Below are 21,362 nucleotides of genomic sequence, written 5' to 3'. Positions count from 1 at the left end.
CACTTGAACTTCCATCACAGTGACCATTTATGGCAAATATTCTTATAGATGCTAGATGCAGTAACTTAGCTTATGGTAGATCTCATGGTTACCTGTTGGCTGCCTTTTATCTAGACCTGCACAGTGGTTGAGCGGTTAACATTGTCACCTCACAGCAAGAGGTTCTATTCTCTGCTGGGGTTCCTTCTCTTTGGAGTTTGCATGTTTTCCCTGTGTTCACTCTGGTTTCCTCCCACCTTCCAACGATATGCTTCTGGAGCTTTTCTCTCTGGGCCTCTGCTAAAAACAGACTCTGTCCTAGTCGGACTTTCCTGGTCAACAAATGTTAAATAAATAAATGAATAATATTGCTACCTCATAGCACTTGATTCCCTGGTTCTGCTCCCAGCTTAGATGCCTTATTCACAGAGTCTGCATGCTCTCCCTGTGTCTACATGGGGTTTCACTGAGAATTTTGATTTCCTCCCACATTCTGAATGCATGCAGGTAGGTTAGCCAACATTCTCTTCCATAGTATGTGTATGTAGGCATCCATCTTGATGGGAACTAATTCTCTATCTTGGGTCTGTTAGTTTCCACTATAAGCCTTAGCTGTCCCATTACCCTGAATAAGATAAAATAGGTACAAGAAATGAATAAATCCTTGAGTTTATATATTTGACAGAAGTCAAAATTGAGACATCTGAGAAAAATCAGTAAAAATAAAAAGTATGAATGTAAGTATACATTCTATTGTATTTCTTTTCATTACTATTGCGATATTTGCTGCATTCTATAAGTACATTATAGAATTTCATGTCTGCATAAGCAGCTCCTCGATTGAATAGTAACAATTAGCAACAATGTATATACCATATTAACCCAGACCAGTGTATATTCCATATAACTCGGACTATAATTGCAAAAGGCATCATTTAATCTTATCAGAATGTATACCATTACTCAGATGTAAACAGGAAAATTACTGTCACTGAAATAGTCAGCCATGAATACACAGTATATCTTCCTTGTACAGACTAACAGACAGGAGTGTGAAGGGAGCAGCAGCTCTGGGTGCAAGCTATCTGGGTTACACGATCATCAGTGATTAAGAATCATTGAAGGGAAGATGAGCGCAGAACTGTCATTCATTTAAGCAGTGCCACCTGACATGGTGGCTTTGTGGTCTTCAGTGGAAGACTTTTACTTTTTTTTTGTCCTCTACTTCAGGTTGAGATGGGGACTGCTCAAGGTGCCAAATGACCAGATTTTGGTAGAGAACATGATTAATGTTTAATCTCTGCTTATTGTTCTTATCCCAGTTTGTGTACTTTTATTAATGGGTTACCATCTGATTTTTCATTCTGAAAATGCAAAATCTTCATAACAAAGTCACACAGATTGAGGTTTAAATTCAATGACTACAATTAACCTATCAAGATATATAACAACTGTTAAGGGTAATCTACAGTTTATAGTACAGAAAAATATCATAAAAATAAAATATTACTGTATTTCATTGTCCGAGAGAAGGCTAACATGTGCCATACATAAATTAAACCAGATGACTGATGATTTATTTTTGTATGATTTTGTTGAATTAATATTACATGGGCCTTTATACTGCAGTTTACACATTAAAGAAATAACAATGGTCCACATATAAAATGATGTGTTTAGAGTACAGTCTTAAAAATTCAGTATTAAACTTGTATCAGTGGAGTAGTAGCTTGTTTCTGCACCACAGGATAAAACCAGGACGTGTCAAGGTTTTTTGCCTTTGTGCCCATAACCAATTGGTTTCACTTAATGAACTTAAATACTTGCAAGTAAGATTGTATAAATTAAAGAAAATGACAACCTGTCTCAGCTGATTAAAACACTACAAATAAGGTGAAAAGCTAAATAGCGGAAATATTAAAAAGAAGCATTAAATATTATAGCAGAAGTGCTGAGTGGGTTTAAGACTCCTATATAGGTACAGCTTAAATATCTCATAAAGGAGACCTTAGAATCACACATTCAGAGCAAGAATGGTAGCTGATTTCAAAGGAAAATCTACTAGATAGTTCAGGGTGGGTCTTTAGAATAGAATGGCCAGTAACCCATCTTGTCATGGACCACATATTTCAAAGTGGATCCTTAGAACAGCAGCAGAAACACCATTATGCTCAAGGCAAGCACATTTTATGCCAGGTACAATCACAAAATCCACTGACAAGTCATGCATTCATCTTTCATGATGACCCAGATATTCAAGGAGGGGTGCATAGAGCAGTCAGCAGCCTCTCTCCTGATAACCCAGATTTTTTCAGAGCATGTCATTAGTATAGCCAGCATGTCTTCTCCTAGTGACCTAGATATGTCAGTGACTGGTGTTAGAATAGCCAGCAGCCCCTGTCACAGTGATCTAGATACAGTCAGCTGAGAGACTTTGTTGGAAATTGAGGATCAACATTTTCTTCAGAAAAGTAGAACCAAGATGGCTTAGACCCCTGAAGGTAACAATGTGGGTCTTAAGCACACATCCGGTGGCTACTAACAGCCAACAAATCCCTTAACAAGGAAGTTATAACAGAATGAGCTGCTCCAATCAACAAACTTTGCACCTGCTGCATTCTGGACAGGTGATCATCTGTGTGTCCAATGTAAAGTGCACTTACATCCAGATTCAAGAAGGCCTGCTCTCAGTGTAAGAGACTTATTCCAGGGCAAGACCTGTCTATAAATCTGGTCTATCTTATGCTAGCGTAAGTCACTTAAACTGAGTGTGAGTCTTTTAAAATGGAGCTCTAAGGCATGCATTACCATTGCAAGGCTCAACAATGGAGTCATGTCCTAGATAAGGGAAGTATTCATAAAACTGAAATAAGAGTATCTACAAAGTAAGGAGCAGTACCCATAAATCCCCAAAGTAACTTGGTATGATTAGGCACCATTATGAAAAAACAGGTCATTAACAGCAGGACCACTGTTAGAACAGAGCAGGTTGCTTTATTAGTCTAATTTACCTTACCTAAACATGATTTACACTCCTATACCCCATATTAGAGATAGCAATTCCACTTGATTAGAAAACAAGGTTCAGGGGTTAGCTTGACATGTTCAAAATGTACTCGGTCTAAGGGCTGCAACTCCTGGTTTAACCAAAGCCTTTGACTGTTCTCTTGTTGACAACTTATGTGTATTTCGTGCACTATCTATGCAGAAATGGAGGAGTTCCATGGATTTAACCTCATCCAGATATTCACATCCCTCATCCATGCTGCTGCAAAACTTTTTGGAGCTATGTTTACTATAGGTCTGGTCACTTCCATCTAGTTGTTGGAACCTGTTTAGTCGTCAAAGTGCTGTTTCCTGAGATTCCGTTTTAGAATTTTTCCTTGTAGGCTAACCTCTGCAGAAACAGCATGGCACTGCTTTGCATTATTTTTTTCTCAAAAAATAATTACATGGCACCCCATAAATCACAGGTAGAAGTGCAAGCAAACTCCTATTATTTTCAAAAGCATGATATTTACAAAATTGATTCCTGCCCATTGATAAAATATAAATTCCATATGCTGTTGCATTTTTCCCCAGACTTGGTCATTATTTCATTTAATAAAGAATTCCATCAGTCAGTACTGCTGCTAATGTTTAGAAAAATACTATTTTGTAAAAACCTGTTTGGCTGCTGACTGAGAACAGACAGTTTTGCATCTTATATGTTTGTGTGAATAAATACATACACGTGTGATATATCAGTGTTTCAATAAATATTGTACAATGTTGTAGCATTTATTTCTACATTCTGTTGTATTACATGACTATGAAAATCTTTTGTAGGAAATTGCACCTTCCACTCATTATTAATATTCATTTATGAATTCAAAATTCATGTTGTGAGTAGTTAACATCTATGCATTTTGGTATTTAAGATTAGATTTTGTCACTGGGTAATATTTTAGTATCAGCCATAGCAGGTTGGTTAGATTTGCTTAAAACATTCTAGAGGGTGACATTTCTTGAAAAGTAGCTGTGGCTTTTTAACAATTATCATGCTGCTTAGAACCATCAATCTTGATTGACAGCAGTCAGCCACTGTCCATGATGATGTCATTACATAAACAGCCAGTATTTTTCTTCCATTTAACAGTCAAACATTCAGTGAATGCTGCTCATTATCAATATGTAAAACATACATCTTCCTCATGTATGTACATTTACTATGCATTAAAAAATCACTCTGAATCTGACATTTACTGACACGTTTAACTTCTTTTTGTTATGTTTTGCTCAAACAGCCACTTAGTTGGCCAGTTTGGTTAATGCAGGGTTTCTTGTCACTGCTACACTACATAGGGTGGAATTCCAGAAGATTAATGTAATCTGCACTAAGTTATTCCTTTATAATTCCTATTCACAAGGAATATTTGCTGTGGATTATCTTTGAATAGCCTGGAGTAAGGGTTTCGGAATCGTAACCATTGCTATTTCTCTTTTTTCAGCATAGGTTTGTTGTTTTTACTAATGAAAATAACATTTCCATATACTGTACATGGGACAGCCTTGCCAATTTCTATTGCTCATTTATTGCTCTCTCGACATGTCATATTATCAGTATACAGATATCATTGCATTCCTTTCTAACTATGCTGTATTAAAAGAGATTACTTTGTGTAGAACCCAGATATCCTATATGAAAAAGTGGACTTGCATCTGTCACACATTTCATATGAATCTTAACTGTCTTATACCTACTCAATATCTTATAACAAAGTTGCTCTGTTATGTTTGTTGTCTATATATTATGCACAGCAAAATGTATGCATCAGTTGACACGGTATAGGTATTTTTCCCTGTTGGCCAGGAATACCTGATTAACAAATGTAGTACAAATATTGATTATTTGCTCTAAGGCATATATTTTATGTACCCCTATAAATACCATAAGAACAGTGATATGTTTCAACATGTCCTCCCTTACTAGATACTCCTAAACAATGGTGCATACAGCCAGTACTTCCAGAGATGCATAATTCCTGTGCTTGCCTATCCAACAGTATACATTCTTCCTAATCAGCACCCAAGTTACCTCACAGAACAAGTTTTAGGTAGCCAAAACTCATTCTATTTTGGTTGTTTGTAATTTAGATCTTAGTTCCTATACTTCCCTTTGACGTTATTAATAAAACTTCAGCTACTGAAGAACTTTCAATAAAAGGAAGAACAGTATCTTGTGGTATTGAAGTTTTAAAGGAACACTCCTTAGACATTTATTTCTCTGTTGTTTGTTCCCTCAGTATACTTCAGCACTCACCTATGATGCTGTACTGGTACTGGTTGACGCATTCCGATATTTACGAAGACAGCGGGTGGAAGTTTCAAGGAGAAGTAATGCAGGAGATTGCTTAGCTAATCCAGCTGTACCATGGAGTCAAGGGATTGATATTGAGCGAGCATTAAAAATGGTAAGACACATTGCAATTTATTTATATGTGCTGTGTTTCTGTGCTTAATTCTCACCAGAAGTATTAGTTTTATATACCATGTTTTAAAACCAGTACTCTGTGTAGCAACATTAAGAAAACATTTTTGTGAAGGTCTTCTTATCTTTCTAACTTCAGAGGTGGCCAGTGTATCTATATTTGTGACATCAAAGGGTTTTGCTTATTACCTCTATGGAACATTGAAAAACCAGGCCCTGGGTCACATGAATTAAGTTTGATTGAATTATACTGTACTGCAGCACAACTTGCAGAGACAAATTCACAGATACCTCTATTTCACTAATGAAGCATTATTGTGAAAATGTGACACAATTTTGTAGCATACTCTCTTGATGATATGTCAGAATGCTACCACACATTAAGCAGAAAGAAAACTCTCTTCTGCTCATGTCTTCAGTTTTGATTGCAATGACTATTTTCAGTGAAATGGCCTTTCATCCACTTTTCAAAACTGTTTCTTGAACTATTTTAACAAGGTCTATGGCAAGTATAAGTAACCACTGACTGTGTAGTTTGCCTTAAATCTAAAAATTCCATCAAATATATTTTGACCATCATAATTCATGAGAAATTATTTCTGCTGTGCCATTTGGAAAAAGTCATGATTTAAATGTCCAGTACTAAATTGCTTTACTTTGATGAAAATGTCAAGGTCTGGCTCATACAAACCATTCTGAGAATTTTCGATAATGTTGATGATAAAGACTACAGCTATAGAAATATATTGACCATCGCTGATGATGTTTTTGACTGGTCCCAACCTCTGTTACAATTTAACTAATTAATTATATAAATGTGTTTAATGAGTATGTTGAAACAACAAAACTGGACACCAAACCAGTGCAATCCATATTTGTTGTGTCTTCAACATTCCACCAGTTGACTTGGTTGCAAAATCACAACACAGAATGCCTTAGAATCCCCCTGGATGTGTAATATAGTAAAACTACACTTTGTTATTGTATAGCAGGGTATGGCGTTACCACAAGATGCAGTAATTAGTCCATAATGACTATTATTTCCCACTATTATCATTGAGGTCATGAGCAATTTTAGTCACTAGAATCCAATACTACACTAAGAGATGCCTCATTCTTGAAGTCTAATGTATCATTTACCAATAAAGTCCTCAAGTAATTTATTTCTTTATTTTAGTTTACTTTTATGGACTGGAAACCATTAAGCATTTGCCCTCTTCTCTGGAGAGAGATGAGCTGATGTTAGTACAAAATGGTAACTGGGTCTGGACACCAGTAAAATTTCCATGGTCTTTCATTATACCTGGATGAGTATGTGTGTGTGGTAGGATGGAGGTCAAAGGTGTAGAGTAGAGCTGTGTTTGGAAATGAATACTCATTTGTGTTCAGGTCCTAAGTGCAAGGGCTTCTTTTTTTTTAACCTTCAACTTGGAATTGAGGAAGACGCTAGACTGGGGAATTGCACAAGGTCACACAGAATTAAACCCTGTACCTCAGCTACAGAAGACAAGAGCTCTTAATCATCTGTACCAACTAACTGACTGCCTCCATTAACTTTTTTGGTTTGGTAAACAACTGAAAATTACTTTCAATGTTGGTCATTAATTTCATCGTTTTGTAGTTCACAAAATAAGATGTTGGTATAAAAGCTATTGTTCTGTTAACTATTAAGTGGCTTACAGTAACCTGCTCTTATTTGTTTCCAGTTTTGTGAAACATCTCTGATAGCTTCAATTAATGCCCTATCCTTCAGCAAGTCATTTATCCAGAATGTGCTTAGAGGCAACTGGAAATTTGGGATAGGCTCCTCAATGGTTGCTTGGTCCTACTAACTATCTATGAACCAGAGTAGTTATGGTGTAAAGGAATAAAACTGATTGTAAAAAAGAGGAACATTATAATATGAGCCATGCTCTTTTGATGTGATCTTTGGTTTCCGTGTTCTGTTGAATGTTGAATGAAGTGTCTGAGTTTAATGCTTAATATTTTAACTCTGAATACATTTTTAATTTAGCTTGGTTTTCCAGGTAAACAGGTATGAAATTCACTGTATGGGCCACAACATTTTATTTAGCATTTATTGCAGATGAGTAAGGCTGTTACAGAGCTCCCGTGTCCAAAAAAAAAAAAAAACAGCAAGTTGGTTGTTAACCAGCCCTCAGTACACGACGAACAAAATCCAGGAAAAGTGGCACTGGAAACACTCAGAAAATTTTAATTAAAAAATCGCAAGTTAAAACTTCAGACAAAAAAGTCAAAACTTTCACCATCTAGTTTTCCTAAGGCAAGCATGAATCAACAAATTGCACTCTCAGCTTAAATACTTACAGTCACATGACTAGTTTTTAAACCTTCTGATTTAACACTTTCAGATAGGGCTTTAAAGTACAATAATCATTCAAGCCAGGTGGTATGTGGCTCTCATATGTAATACCCATTTCATTTCCTCATTTTCTGTTAATTTCATGTCACCTCCCCTCAGAGGTTTATAAATTACTTTTTAAATCATGAATTTAAAACTATGCTATTCACCTTTTTCTAAAATATGCTTACTAAGTGCATTGGTAGTCAATTTATGTTTAATTTCACTAAGGTGACCAGCTATACATTCCTTAAATCTCCTGTTTGTCATGCCTACATAAAAACTATCACATAATTCACACTTAACTAAGTAAACTAAATTACTTGTATTACAGTTCCCATATGCATGTAAAACAAAATCTTTCCCTGTCATTGGATGTATTATTGATTTATCTCTCTCTCTCTCTCTCTCTATATATATATATATATATATATATATATATATGCTTAAAATAAACACAATTATTACATCTAAAAGTACCATGCTTACTTCCCATTCCACTAAAAAAACCTCCTTGGTTGCTCCTTATAACATAATGTGTGTTTCAATGTACAATTGCACTTGTATCCAAACATAGGGGGATTCACAACTATTTCTTTTAACCCTTGTACATATTGCAGAATTGTCCAGTGTTTTCTAATTATGTTTTTAACTGCCTCTGTATTCCTATTATATGTTAATGTACATCTTGTCTTGTTTATTTTGGGTCGTGCACTCATATGTGACTGACGTGTATTACTAAAATAGGGTTGAACATCTCTTAAATGTTGTTGCTTAACCTCCTTACATGCTTTACGTACATCTTTTTTCGAGTACCCTCTATCAAGAATGTCCATGTCCACACAATCTAACTGATAATTTAGTTTATTCTCAGTTGTATTCAATCTTGCCACTTGTTGCATTTGATTTCTAATAATGTTACTAAACATAAAACGAGGGTGCATTCTACTGCGGTGCAAATAATTATTTCATTTGAATTCTTTCTTATACATTTCTGTTTGCATTTCCCTGTTTTCACTTTTTGTTAGTAAAACATCAAGGAATGCAATATAATGACATGAAGCTTCATATTTAAATTTCAAGAATAGGGTACTACTATTTATATATGCTAAAAAAATCATGAAAAATGTCCTCACTGTCTTCCCATATTACAAAAAGGTCATCCACAAAACACTTAGAAAATGTAATGTACTGTCTAAAATTATTGGATGTCAATAACACATATCTCTCTTCCCACATGTACATCACAATGTTAGCATTTGTGTTAGCAATGGCTGTGCCCATCGCTACACATTTTACTTGACTATACAGCTTGGTATCAAATATAAAAATATTATTGGTTAACGCTAACATCAGTAACTCACATATCAACCTTATCTTTTCTGTACTGTAGTTATAAAAACTTTGTAAAAACAATTTCACACTATTGACATCATGGTCATATGAGGTATGGAAGTGAAAAATGAGTCAGCAACCATCATATCTCAGCATGTTGTGGGTTGTCCCTAGTATTTTATAGCACCCCATTCCCCTCCACATTTATCATATTATAATTACATAAGCACAATATTACAATCTCATCCACCAGTCCATAAATTCCTTTTATTATAAACTTTTGCAATGTCTAGTACTTCTTTACATAACTTTTTCAAATGCCCTTTCAAACTCTCTCTCTCCATCTCTCTTCAAAATTGTACATGAATTTTCATTTTTGTTTCCCTGTCAAATGCTTTTATCATATAAAGATTCCATGTGTTACAGTCTTTCTTTTTTTTCACATTTTCCAAGAAAAATTTCCATTGAAAAAGTCTCAAATATAATGTCACAAAATGTCTGTTTGTTAGTAAGAGTACATGGAGAGTTGTAATTATACATTCATCAACTGACAAATCATTCCATCAGAAAGGTTTCTTTGAAAGAACACTTCAAAATCCTGCATGCATTCTCCGATCTCGATATTGGCTTTCTCCTCCATTTCTTTCAATATTCCATTATCTCCTCCTCTCTCCATCTGTCACCCTGTTTCTTCAGGCTACCTCTGTACCTGAAACAGGAAGTGCTCATACAAAATGGGTCCCACTCACAAAAAATACAAGTAGTGGAAGTTCCCCAACTCCCTGCCCAAATTTTCCCTAGTAGTGTAAATACCATCTCAAGTCTCCGCTGAAAAGAGGCTACTAGTCTAGTGGGATTAACCCAGTCAACAAAGGATAAATAAAAATATTTTTTTTTGCTAAATGTGAGTTTCTTGTGCAAAGTTTGTTTTCAGTATTAGAGCATTTGTGTTGTTTTGAAAATGACTGTCAGTGTTATTTTATTTTATTTTTCTGTGAAAAATGAAATAAAAGTTTTTAATGAAATGCAAATCTCCATAATAGCAAAAAGTAAAGAAGAAAATAGTATTTACAGTGACGGGTCTGAACAGTGTTTGTGTTACCTAGACAACCAAGTTATGGGATACTGGTATGACAGACAAGGGCCTGATTCATTACCCTGCATATGATCCCATGTCTCCATAATCCTGCGTTGTTGACCCTGGAGGTTTATGCTGCAACACTACACCATTTGCAGCCATTCAAGTAGACCAGACCTGAACTGAGTGTTGTCAGTGGGAATAGCTAAGATCAATCATGTAGAAGATCTTTGGAAGTGAAAGATGATATGCAGGTTTCTTGAAAGCATGCAAGTCTCTCTCCCCCCAAAAAAGCAGTATGCTGTAGTATTTCTGATTTGTGGGCTGTTGAATAAAAGTTAAGTATTTATATCATTTTTAATTGTTTTGCTTTATTTATTGTACTAAATAATAAATTCATTCCGTAATAGTCATGCATTGTCCAGTATACTCTAAACATGTTGCAGTTTAGTAATGTATTTTGCTGTACCTTTTCTGCAGTCTCCAGCAGCTGCAAAAGGGCTGACATTTGTCATGTCATATAGTCTTCATTATTTGGAGTGCTGATCAGAGCCATCTGATCTTCACCATCCATTATGTAGTCATTGTCGCATATTAATATTATACAGTCTTCTATACAAGATCAGATTGTAAAGGGTTTCTGCATTTAATTTAGTTAAACATTATTGCAGTTAGCACAGAGGATTGAAGCTCCAAATTATTAAGGGGCTGCTTCCTGTGGAAAGGGTGCTGGGTTTGAATCGTTTCACCTTCATTTATCTACTTTGTGATGTTAAGCAAGTCACTTAACCTGATGGTGCTTTGGAGTAGTTGGGAATTTTCCTTAATGTTCTCTAGGAATGCAGGCCTAGGTAACTATGAACCTGTTGTCATTGTTTCTCTGCCATTTCCCTGTTACATAGCTAATCTAGTTCAGGAAATGTTGCAGCAATATCATCAGCATGCTAATATCTAATTCGTCATATACAATTTATACTTCAAGGGCAGCAAACATTGCATTTGTAGATGAAGCTCTGAAATGCAGAGTTGTTTGACAACATAAGTTATAGTTCGTCAGTGTGTAATCAGTTGGAAGTCTCTTACTTTTGCAATGATTGTGCATATTGACTTGGCATTTCTTATTAGGTAGATCACTTTTCTTATGCTCTCATAAATACTCTTCTATTTGAACTGTGTTACACATAGTTGAATCTTATGATATGATGCTAGCTATCTTCATATGATTTCATGCAGTTCATGCAAAGCTATCAACGTGTGATGTATTTATTCATAATAGTATAAAGTGTAGGCACTCAACCAAGTGGCTATAACTGCTAGAGGGGCAATCTGTGGATGAAAGTACCTTGTAGTTTTAATCGTCTGACAGTTCCTAAACTGTCTTTAATCTGGCCTTGCAGAACTAGTGATAACTTTGTGTTTGAATAAAGTTGGAATACTTTGGCTACTGTGAGTTTATGTGAAAAAAATTTAAAATATATGAATTTGGTTATTATTATTGTTAATTTCTTAACAGGCATCTGAGAAGGATGCACAGTAGTGTAGTTACGGCAGGGAGAGAGAGGCAACTGCCCCAGGTCAAAGTGTTAGGGGACACAATCAGTCATCCATCATCCTGATTGCTTTTAGTGCAATACCAGCTTTTAAAAGCCAGTATTACATTTGCAGTCAAACATGGTTGCTCTAGTGTTCTGTGGTCTAAACTGTAGCGATCAGTTTAGTAGTTTTCTACAATTTAAAAGTATTTTTTAAACTTAAATCTAAGTGTCATAATGGTCCATACAGGCAGGGTGTAATCTGTAGCAACATTCATAGTAAACAGTTTGATACAGTAGAAGAAAATTTTATTTTGTTACTAAAGCATGATGGACAGTCAGGAACAGGACGCAGTAAAGGAACCTGAATGGCTGGGGCAGGAGGTGGGGGAGTTTCATGTATCTGGCCACCTGGTTGGTGTGCTAGTAGAAGGAATGGATGTTTTATTCTTTGGTCTTCTTTTGAACAGCTGGGGTGGGACATGAATTAGGTACCACAAAAAACATGACGCAAGTTTTGCAAAAGTGTTTTTTACTCTACTGTCTTCAAAAGCTTAGGGGTTGGGACACTAATTCATGGGGCCAGCGCAGGGTGCTGGTTAAGCCAGCTCTGCTTCTGAGGATGCAGTCTACAATATAGCTATAATATAATTGCTGAGTTTGGGTAATGTCTTTGGATAAAAATGACTGAGCATGCGTCACTGAAATTTAAAAAGTCATTAGTCTGTCTTTGCAGGACTAATGTGCATTAGTGTAAAGCAAATTGGAATACTTTACTGTGACTATTTTTATCATAATCATGCATGTAATGTGTACACTGTCAATAAAGTTACTATAACTGTTGGAATATGGATATTGGGCAATTGTAATGACAGCGGTGTGAGTCACCTTTCATGGTTGAAATGTTCTGAAATGAGTACTTTTGTCATTGTTGGTTTATACATTTTGTTTCACTGCTTAATGGAAGAATGTTCAAAAATAGAAATTTAGAACACAATCTAACAAATGCTGCTGTATTAAATAAAAAAATATATAATTTAACCAGTCAAGAAAATGAGTTACATGGTTTATGCATGGTCCTAAAATCATGTGCAGGGAGACATGGTTTGAATGCAGCTCAGGGTCCAAGATGCACTTAATCCATGAATGGTCAGACGTATTTTGTATGAATGTGATTTTCAAGGGAAGAGAATTTTACCATTGCTCATGCTAAGTCTGCTGTAATATTGACCTGCTTTGTTTTGTTTAGCAAATGGCCATCAGTGTCTGTACTATAAAATATGAAATAAAAGTTTTAAATCCATGGCTCTGTAATCATTCTAAACGTAAAGAGGAAAATAGTCTACACAATGGCAAGCTTGAGCAGTGTTTATGGTAACTGTAAGAAAGAGCCAAGTGATGGAACACTGGAAGGGCTCCGGGGAGCCCTAGTCCATTACCTTGCCTAGGACACAGTTTGACCAACTTCTGGCTGTGTGTGTGTGTGTGTGTGTGTGTGTGTGTGTGTGTGTGTGTGTGTGTGTGTGTGTGTGTGTCCACAGAATCATTCCAACCATAGGCTGGTTATTGTTTATATGGAATGATGTCATCCATCCAATGACTGACTAATTGTCTTGTTTAAACTATTTTGTTAGAAGCCTAATGCTCCATTTGCTTGCCATCCTAGGAGTATGTAGACTACTAAACTGCACCCTATAATATACCAGAAAACTATATACATCAGTAAAACACAATTTATTTCTTTTTTTTTTTTGCTATCAGTTCATTACGTGAAACAAGGAATAAAATTTAAATTATTTGCCTTTCCTTAAACATTTCCTTTAAATATCTTTTTGATAAACCCCAATGCAGTTGCTATTTTTCAGTGTAAATCCATTATAGAAGGTTAAATATAATGTTTTTAATGTTTTAAGGGAATTAACGTTTTCACTCAATTGACAGATTTTCTTCTGCATCTGCACACCCACTCATACTCATTTTATAGAGTATGTTGCTATTGGTAAAATACTTAAATACATATGACATTTCTTCTTAAGCACTATATCATTAAATAAAGACATCAGTAAAACAATGCAGAGCAGAATGTTTCTCAATTTTCCTCCAAAGTGGTATGCTGAAAAAGGTTTAAAAAAAATGTATGATCTAATCTTTGGCAAACAGCCAGTGGGACAGGTAGTTGACAAGAAATGTCATAAGTAAATATGAAAATTGACACCAAGCCTATATTATACTGGAATTTAATCACATTTTGCAGCTTGCAACTCAAAATGCCCCCACTTGTAGTGGAGTATGCCCTGCACAATGCACACTAGTTCATGCTTATTGTCTTACCAACAGGAACACACTAGATTTATCAAAATACCTAACCTGCTACTATATAAATTCTAGAACTTTATGAGGGGGTTATATCTGTCTGAAACATCACAGGGTAAAACATGTATTAGCTGTGAAGCAAATAAAATGGACAAAGACATTCTTGGATATAATATAAGCTGCTTATCTTTAATTCAGTCACACAGTCCATAGAAGATCCCCTTGTATACCACTAGTACCTCTGCCACATTTTACTGATTGTTCTTACGACTCTTACAAAAATGAGGTAATCCACATGAACAGTAAAGAGGACATCACGCAGGTCTTTTATCGCATTGTAAATAACGAGTCCAAAACCTTACCCCTAAGGTACTCCTGCACAAAGAGTGTCGGGTTGTGTGCATCCTGCTCTTAATACTATGATCATCTGTATGATTAGTCAAGTAGCTCTTCATTCATAAACATGGATCCTCATCAGAGCAGAGCCACAGTGATTGAGTTTTGCCATAAGTAAGGTGTGATCAAAGTTTAAAAAGCCCCACTTAGGTCTACGAATATGTCTGCAATTAACAAACCTCTTTTTCATATTTGAATTTATAGCATCCGTTATGCTGTAGATAGCAATTAGAATTCTAAACCCTTTTGTATAACCATTTGTTTCCCTTCCAAAAAACATTTTTGGTGATATATTCAAAGGTTGTATTCATGCTCTATCTTTTCTAAAGAAGAAAGACCCATACTTAATATTGACGTAAAGTCACTAACAGTAAATGGTCAGGGAATTTCAGTTAAAATGGTGGTGTGATTTAGAAAGAACAGCAATATATAACAAATGTGAAATGTATAATATGGGCCTTGGACTCTGCTATTGCATTCTATAGTATTCTGTATTAATATTACCTGTTATATCTGCACAGTGCCAGTGTGTGTGTCTGCAAAAGTTGTATTATTTTATTACACTGCTGTATCTTATGTACATATTACAACTGAAATGACTTTCATATTTATCAGTTCATAGGTTGTACTGTTTGGGTACAGTATGTAGATTTAGGGCTGACTGGTGCCATTATGTTTTATAGTAGTAAGTAAATCACTGTGCCCCATTTGTTAGAACAGTGAAACAAAACTTCTATACCTGTAGGCATTCTGGTTTTCACCCACACAAGCAGAAAACACTCTGCGGTTCTGGGTTACACAAGCATGTGTTCGCACTGAGACAAACACTTCTGTCTTCCTGTAGTGCAGCTTTCATTCACTGGCATGACGGGTGATCTCGTATCCATAACTTGTGGAGGTTGCTCATGCCAGACTATACATGTTGGTGCGTGTGTTTATGTGTGTGGGGGGGTGCAGTGCTTGTATTACGGGGGAGAACATGTTTGAGTAGGTATTCTGCAAGTGTAGCTAATGTGGATTGTAGTTTTATTGGGAATTATCATAAATAAAGGGGGAGATTGTGTTGAGGGCCTGTATCTGGTAGTGGCTGTGTGCTTATTGACACCATATTGCTCATGTTTTGCTCTAACATATATCACTGCTGGTCATACTTTCCCCTAACATATACCTGTTTATCGTGCTAGAGTCATGTTATGTGGGTTGTTACCTACAGCTTCCATGCACAGTGCATACAGTCATTCCATAGGTGCAGTAATCCACGTACTCACTACAAATGTGCCACACAGCAGTCCCATGCCCCCAGTGTATCATGCACACCTTCACATACAATTATTGCCATGGGAACTGAAACTACACAGCTGCCTGCACATCCTACCATAGGCTCTTCGGGTAGTGCATGCAGACCAGAACTACTTGAAGCGTCAGGATAACATTTCTACTGCATGTGTAGTACACATCTGCATAACAATCTGAAAGGTCATATCACATGAGTATACTAATGTCTTTTTTGTTTGTTTCTCTCTCTGGATATTTTATATTTCATTTGATGTTTGTTGTTTTTATATATCTATTTTCTGCAGCATCTGCCACATGCATGACACAGGTCCCCACCCCATCAGACCCAGCCTTCTCTCACCAGCACCCCACCTGGATTCAGGCCTGTCTCCCCATTAGGTCTGGTGAGGGGTGGCCTGGTTGAATCATATGTGGCCTCTAGTGGTCACGTACTAGAGGAAAGTGCAATTTTTCCTTGCAGTGATACTGCAGAGAGTTCACGGTTTGTCATATGGTGGGAGTTGGTGGTAGTGGTAAGGAGACTGGTGGACCCAATATCTGGTATCCTACATCAGTATTCTGGAGAGGGACCTCAGATGGCATCATATGTTGCACCGCTACCTGAATGTGCCTTTGCCATCTCAGGCTGGACCCAGGGGGAATGTGGACAGGATGCTGACTGACCTCTCCATGGGGCAAGCCCAGGCTGTGTGTAAACAGGAGGGTTATACCCACTTGATTTCCCATCATGGTGTTCCCCTTCCTTTTGTATCACTTCTCTTTTGTTTCTTGCCAAATCCTCTCTGTCATTAGTGTCCTCATTTTGTTTGCATCTGTATTATTCCACTGTGAAACCCCCACCATGTGTGCCAACACCTACCCTGCTAGTCTTTGTCTGTATTTTGTTTGCTTGTGTGCCATTGCTTTTAAATCCCTACTATCCTTCCAAGCCATACCTTGCCCTTATATCCTTCCCCATCTTTCCTTCTTCAAAAAAGGGGTGCCTGTCCCTGATAAAATATATTCTTCCTCCCCATTTTTGTGTGTTCCTCCTCTTTCTGTACCCCTTTCATATTCTCCTCATACACTAATTTCCACCCCCTTTAAAGTAATAAAAGTAGACTGTGACTTCCAGCCTTTCTCAGTGTCACAAAAAGCACATGTGCACAAGCTTACACAAACTCCTACCACTTACTCTGCATCTCTTTGCATCCTTCCTGGCTACAGTTGTGAAAAATCCCCACTGTCTTGACACCCCCTTCCACTGAACTTGCCATTTCCACATGCAGGCTTTCTAATTAGGAGCAGCTTGAGCCATTTCCAGATAATTACATGATAACTGTCTTTGAGTCTTATTGAAACATAAGGAATACCCAAGGTAATCTCAGCAGAATTGCACAAAGCAGGTTTCTGAATGCCATGGACAGAGTATAAATTTAATATTTGCTTCTAATTAAAAAATTACACTATCAACTCCATGCTACTATAAGATTCACCATCATAAGTATGATGACATGCTTTGGTCACATGAATGTGCGAAGTAAGGGTGCTGCCTTTGAAATTAATATGGTTTGATTCTGCATAGTGTTTAACCACAACAGCTATCATGAAATCACTTAAGGGCAGTGTATGACTAGCTTGATGTGTTTATTCAGATGTTGTCACTCGCTCTTTCATGAGCCATTGCAAAGGATTATGCAGCATTAGTACTCTGGTGTTTCAGTGGCATTGTGGCCTCTGTATTTCACTAGATAGCCTCCACATGGCTTTCTTGGCTTGTTATAATCTTAGAAAAGTATGGTTTAGGATAGTTACTACGCTTAATCTTGGCCAAAAGGTCACAAAGCAAGTTTCGCACTCGGCTTCTTGTTCTTGAAAACAGCAAACATTGGTCATTAATGCAAAGTACTCAATGGCTTTACAAATTGTTATATATTTTATCTGGAATTGTATAGTATATAGGTAATTAGTGCTTCTTTATTAGGATATGTGGTGCATGCTTTATGGAATGAGTTGTTGAAAATAACATGGTGTTACTTTTGTAAGTAAATCAGAAGTAATACTATTATTATTTGTGTAATCACAAAATTTAAGATTGTTGGTATGTGGATCCAGTAGTGGTAATGCATCCAAGTGATATTTTTCTTGTTTTATTCTTTTTTTTTTCAAATATTGAAGGTGTGGATTATACTTGTGTCGTGCATACTTACATTCATATCTGGTGTTAACGTCTTCTATAATCTCCTTGGTGGAAGTGTAGAAAGTTGCCATTTCCTGAGTCTGAAGATTTTATTGTTCATTGCCCAGCCTAGGCCACCTGAATCGACATTCAGGGTTCATGAAAATTAGACATCTGTTCTTTGATGCCCAGGTTGCAATGCTGTGTTTGAGGGGAATCTTTTCTTCCAGTAGGTGTTTAAGGCCCATTCTGAGCAGTTTGCATCAAACAATAAGTACTAAATGGTACACCCTGTTAATCTACAAAACATCAATGTTGCCTGTGAAAATACTGATTTTAATTCCTTTTGAGATGCGCTCTAATATAATACTGATGACTCTGGATTTAACAGTGTACTGTATCTTGCTGATATTACCACACATTTTTCCTACTAAAAGGCAATTCTTGTAAAATTGATATATACCCACATATAGAGTCAGGTTGTAATCACTCCTCTCTTCATGGAAGCAAATAATAGTGGTGTGTTTTTTCTTTAAAACTGAAATTTTGCTGCAGCAATGTAGCTTGCTGTGAATGCAGAAGTCAAACACTGTAATAGTTATGTTAGAACTGGCCATGATTCTGTTGCAGTATACAGAATAAAAGCCTAATGGTCATGTGGAGAATTCAGTGTACTTCGACAGAATAGTGTCATGAATAGCAGTAGAATAAGCTGGAAAATTATTAAAACCGTATGATAAGTAAATAACATTGCTCTACAGTCAGTTGTGGCAATGCATTTCTTTAATGCAGGCTTCTAGTGAGTTTAGATATGTTCTTCTGCACATTTCCATTGTGAAAATGAATACAAGCTCCTCACTGTCACAGTAAAATCTCTATAGCACTTATTATAATTGAGACTTTCAGCAAGATCATTCTCAGCAGATGGTTCAGCAAAACTGTTAAGCCATTCTACACATATCATCAGTTAACTATACTATTGTCATGTTAGAAGCTTGCTGAATGCTTTGGCTAAAACAACTAGGAAATATAGGATCCTAGCCCCAATGCAAACTTAAAACACATGCTTCCCCGATGCTGTAATTTCTAAAAAGGCATTTAGCCAGTGAAAGCAAATGTATTCATTGTTCACCTCTGTTATTTAAAATATAGCTGTATACTGATTTCTCCTGGGACTGTCATTCACCACTAGACGTTGTCATTGATATTACTCAGTCTCCTCCTGTTTGTTGCTGTGATGATACAAACCAACACATATAACCCTGGCTAATCACAGCCAAACAGCAGATATGGAACAGTCATTGTATCTCATGCCATGGATAGCTAGAGAAGTAGTTGGATATGCAGATACACAGACGTTCATAGGAAAGAGGCTGTAGATAGATATAGAGGGAGAAAGAGACGGGAACATTTAACAGAGTGTAAGCAGATGTTTTTCTTGGGTCTATATTATATACTCGACCACTTAGCTTGTTGAACGCCGAAATGTCGACAGCTAAATAGCGAAAGCTTAAAATCGCAAACGGCCACTTATGTGAATTTTTTCCTCTGGAAAGAATTTGCTTGGCCATTATCGGGAATCTGCCCTTTCCCCAATGTAGAATGATTGCAGAGTTGGTATATTTAGTTAGGGGGGTGTTTTGGGCACAGCCCCCCCACTTCAGGGGGTGTGAGGGGTGAAGCCCCCCACTTTGTTAGGGTTTGGAAGTTTATTTTAATTTGTGACGGCCAAGCCAAGCAAATTTTTCCCCGAGGAAAAAATCTCGTAAGTGGCCATTCCCGATTTTAAGCTTTTGCCATTTAGCTGTTGACATTTCGGCGTTCGACAAGCTAAGCGGCCAAGATTGTAATATAAACCCGTTTTTCTTAAAAGTTATATCACAGACCATTGTAAAAGAGATGCTTTTACTATGTGTAGAACAATGAGATCTGTTTAACATTTGTCAGTCAATGGCATGATGCCTAGAGATTTCCAAAAGGATTCACATATCTAGAGATGCAAACTATATCCCATCTAGAATGTGATAATGGAGTCTGTGTGGATTCTTAAAGTAGAATTGTGTGCATGACATTGTGACTTGTCTACAATTTAGAGAAATGCATGGCTTTGTGAACATGCTTATGCACATTTCTGCAATGCACAGAGTGCTATCACATGCAGAACTCCAGCTGAGATTTGAAGAGTGCACAGCTTGGCAACCTGTGTACCCAGCCAACTGTACACTTCTAAAGCATGTGTACTGCAGAGAATGTTTTGCAAAAGAGGTTTAAAGGTTTGAAACATGTGCAGACATACATGCATACATGTTTACATGCACACAGAGTGTTTTTGTGGGAGGGCAACTAAACCTATACTGTGGAAGATGAAGGGTGACTACATGATCCCCCATTGTAGAAGGCTGTGTACACTGTATCCCATTTCAACCTGGGTACTTCCCAAACATTGCAACCAGAAATGAGATTTATAACAAGGTCGGCAGTGAATGCAGCATTTTATCAGTGCTGTGTTTTGCCTTACAATATGTGCACATAGTTTTGAAGTACAAAACAAAAGCAGAATACTCTGCACTATACAGTGATACAATTTGACAAGGAGAGGACTCTGTGCATTATTAGGTAAATACGTAATAACAAGTGCACACAGTTGCAGGTGTACATAATAATGAGGCTGAGCAAAGTACTGCACATACTCTGTACCAGATTAACACACATGAATGCATCTGTCAGTGATGTGCTTGCTAATATTGGAACAAAAGCTGCATTACTGCCAGATCCCTAGAACACAAGAAATGGCAGTGCATTTCCTATAACTCTGACCCTTCGTGCAGCATTTGCCATTTATGGGTACTATGCACTATTTGCTTCTTCTTATGCACTGGTGTTCTTTGGGTGATGTCACTATGCAACAACTGTTCAAGTCCCTACTTAGCACTTCTTCTAGGAAGTGCAGCCCACTCTTGCTGGTTGAAGCAATTGTGATTTAACAACAGTAGTGGCAGGTTATGGAAATATTGTGTGTGGCTTTGTTTTCTGATGTCTATGCACTATTGCGTATATACACCTATTCAGAAACTGTACAGAGCTATATGTGTGTGTGTGTCTTTTTGGGGAGTGCCTTGCACATTTGGTGTCTTTATACTGCTAAATGAAAAGATACTGCTCCTTCCTATTTGCTGGCTGATGGAACAGTCACTTTTGGTTGAAGTCTGCAACTGCATTTCAGTTAATGTTAGGTGTCAGGCATGGGACTAGGTGTCAACAACTGTGAAAACAGTCCTATTCACATGCTCCTGCCCTCTTGTATAAGTTCTGTACATCAAAGGTAGACTTGGTGCATGCAGTCATAGATCAGAATCCATAATCGTCTACTATTTATTGAGAACAGGGTGCAGTGGCTAGTGTTGTCTCCTCACACCAAGAGGTTCTCTGGTTTGATTCTCAGC

At 36.9% G+C, this 21,362-nt stretch overlaps 1 protein-coding gene across 5 annotated transcripts in view; it reads left to right on the top strand.

Annotated features, from left to right (window-relative positions):
• GRIA3 (glutamate ionotropic receptor AMPA type subunit 3) overlaps positions 1 to 21,362 on the top strand; it is a 2,740,455-nt gene that overhangs the window by 1,705,674 nt on the left and 1,013,419 nt on the right. For all 5 annotated transcript variants that reach the window (XM_044057328.1, XM_044057327.1, XM_044057326.1 and 2 more), the window contains exon 7: positions 5,265 to 5,432. In XM_044057328.1, coding sequence (XP_043913263.1) covers positions 5,265 to 5,432 — 168 coding nt within the window. The remainder of the gene's footprint in view (positions 1 to 5,264; positions 5,433 to 21,362) is intronic.

Source organism: Protopterus annectens, chromosome 15.part0 (assembly GCF_019279795.1).
Source record: "Protopterus annectens isolate FY-2018-M chromosome 15.part0, PAN1.0, whole genome shotgun sequence".
Classification (NCBI taxonomy): domain Eukaryota; kingdom Metazoa; phylum Chordata; order Ceratodontiformes; family Protopteridae; genus Protopterus; species Protopterus annectens.
The sequence above is the reverse complement of the archived record's forward strand: the minus strand, read 5'-3'. Positions and strand labels throughout refer to the sequence as shown.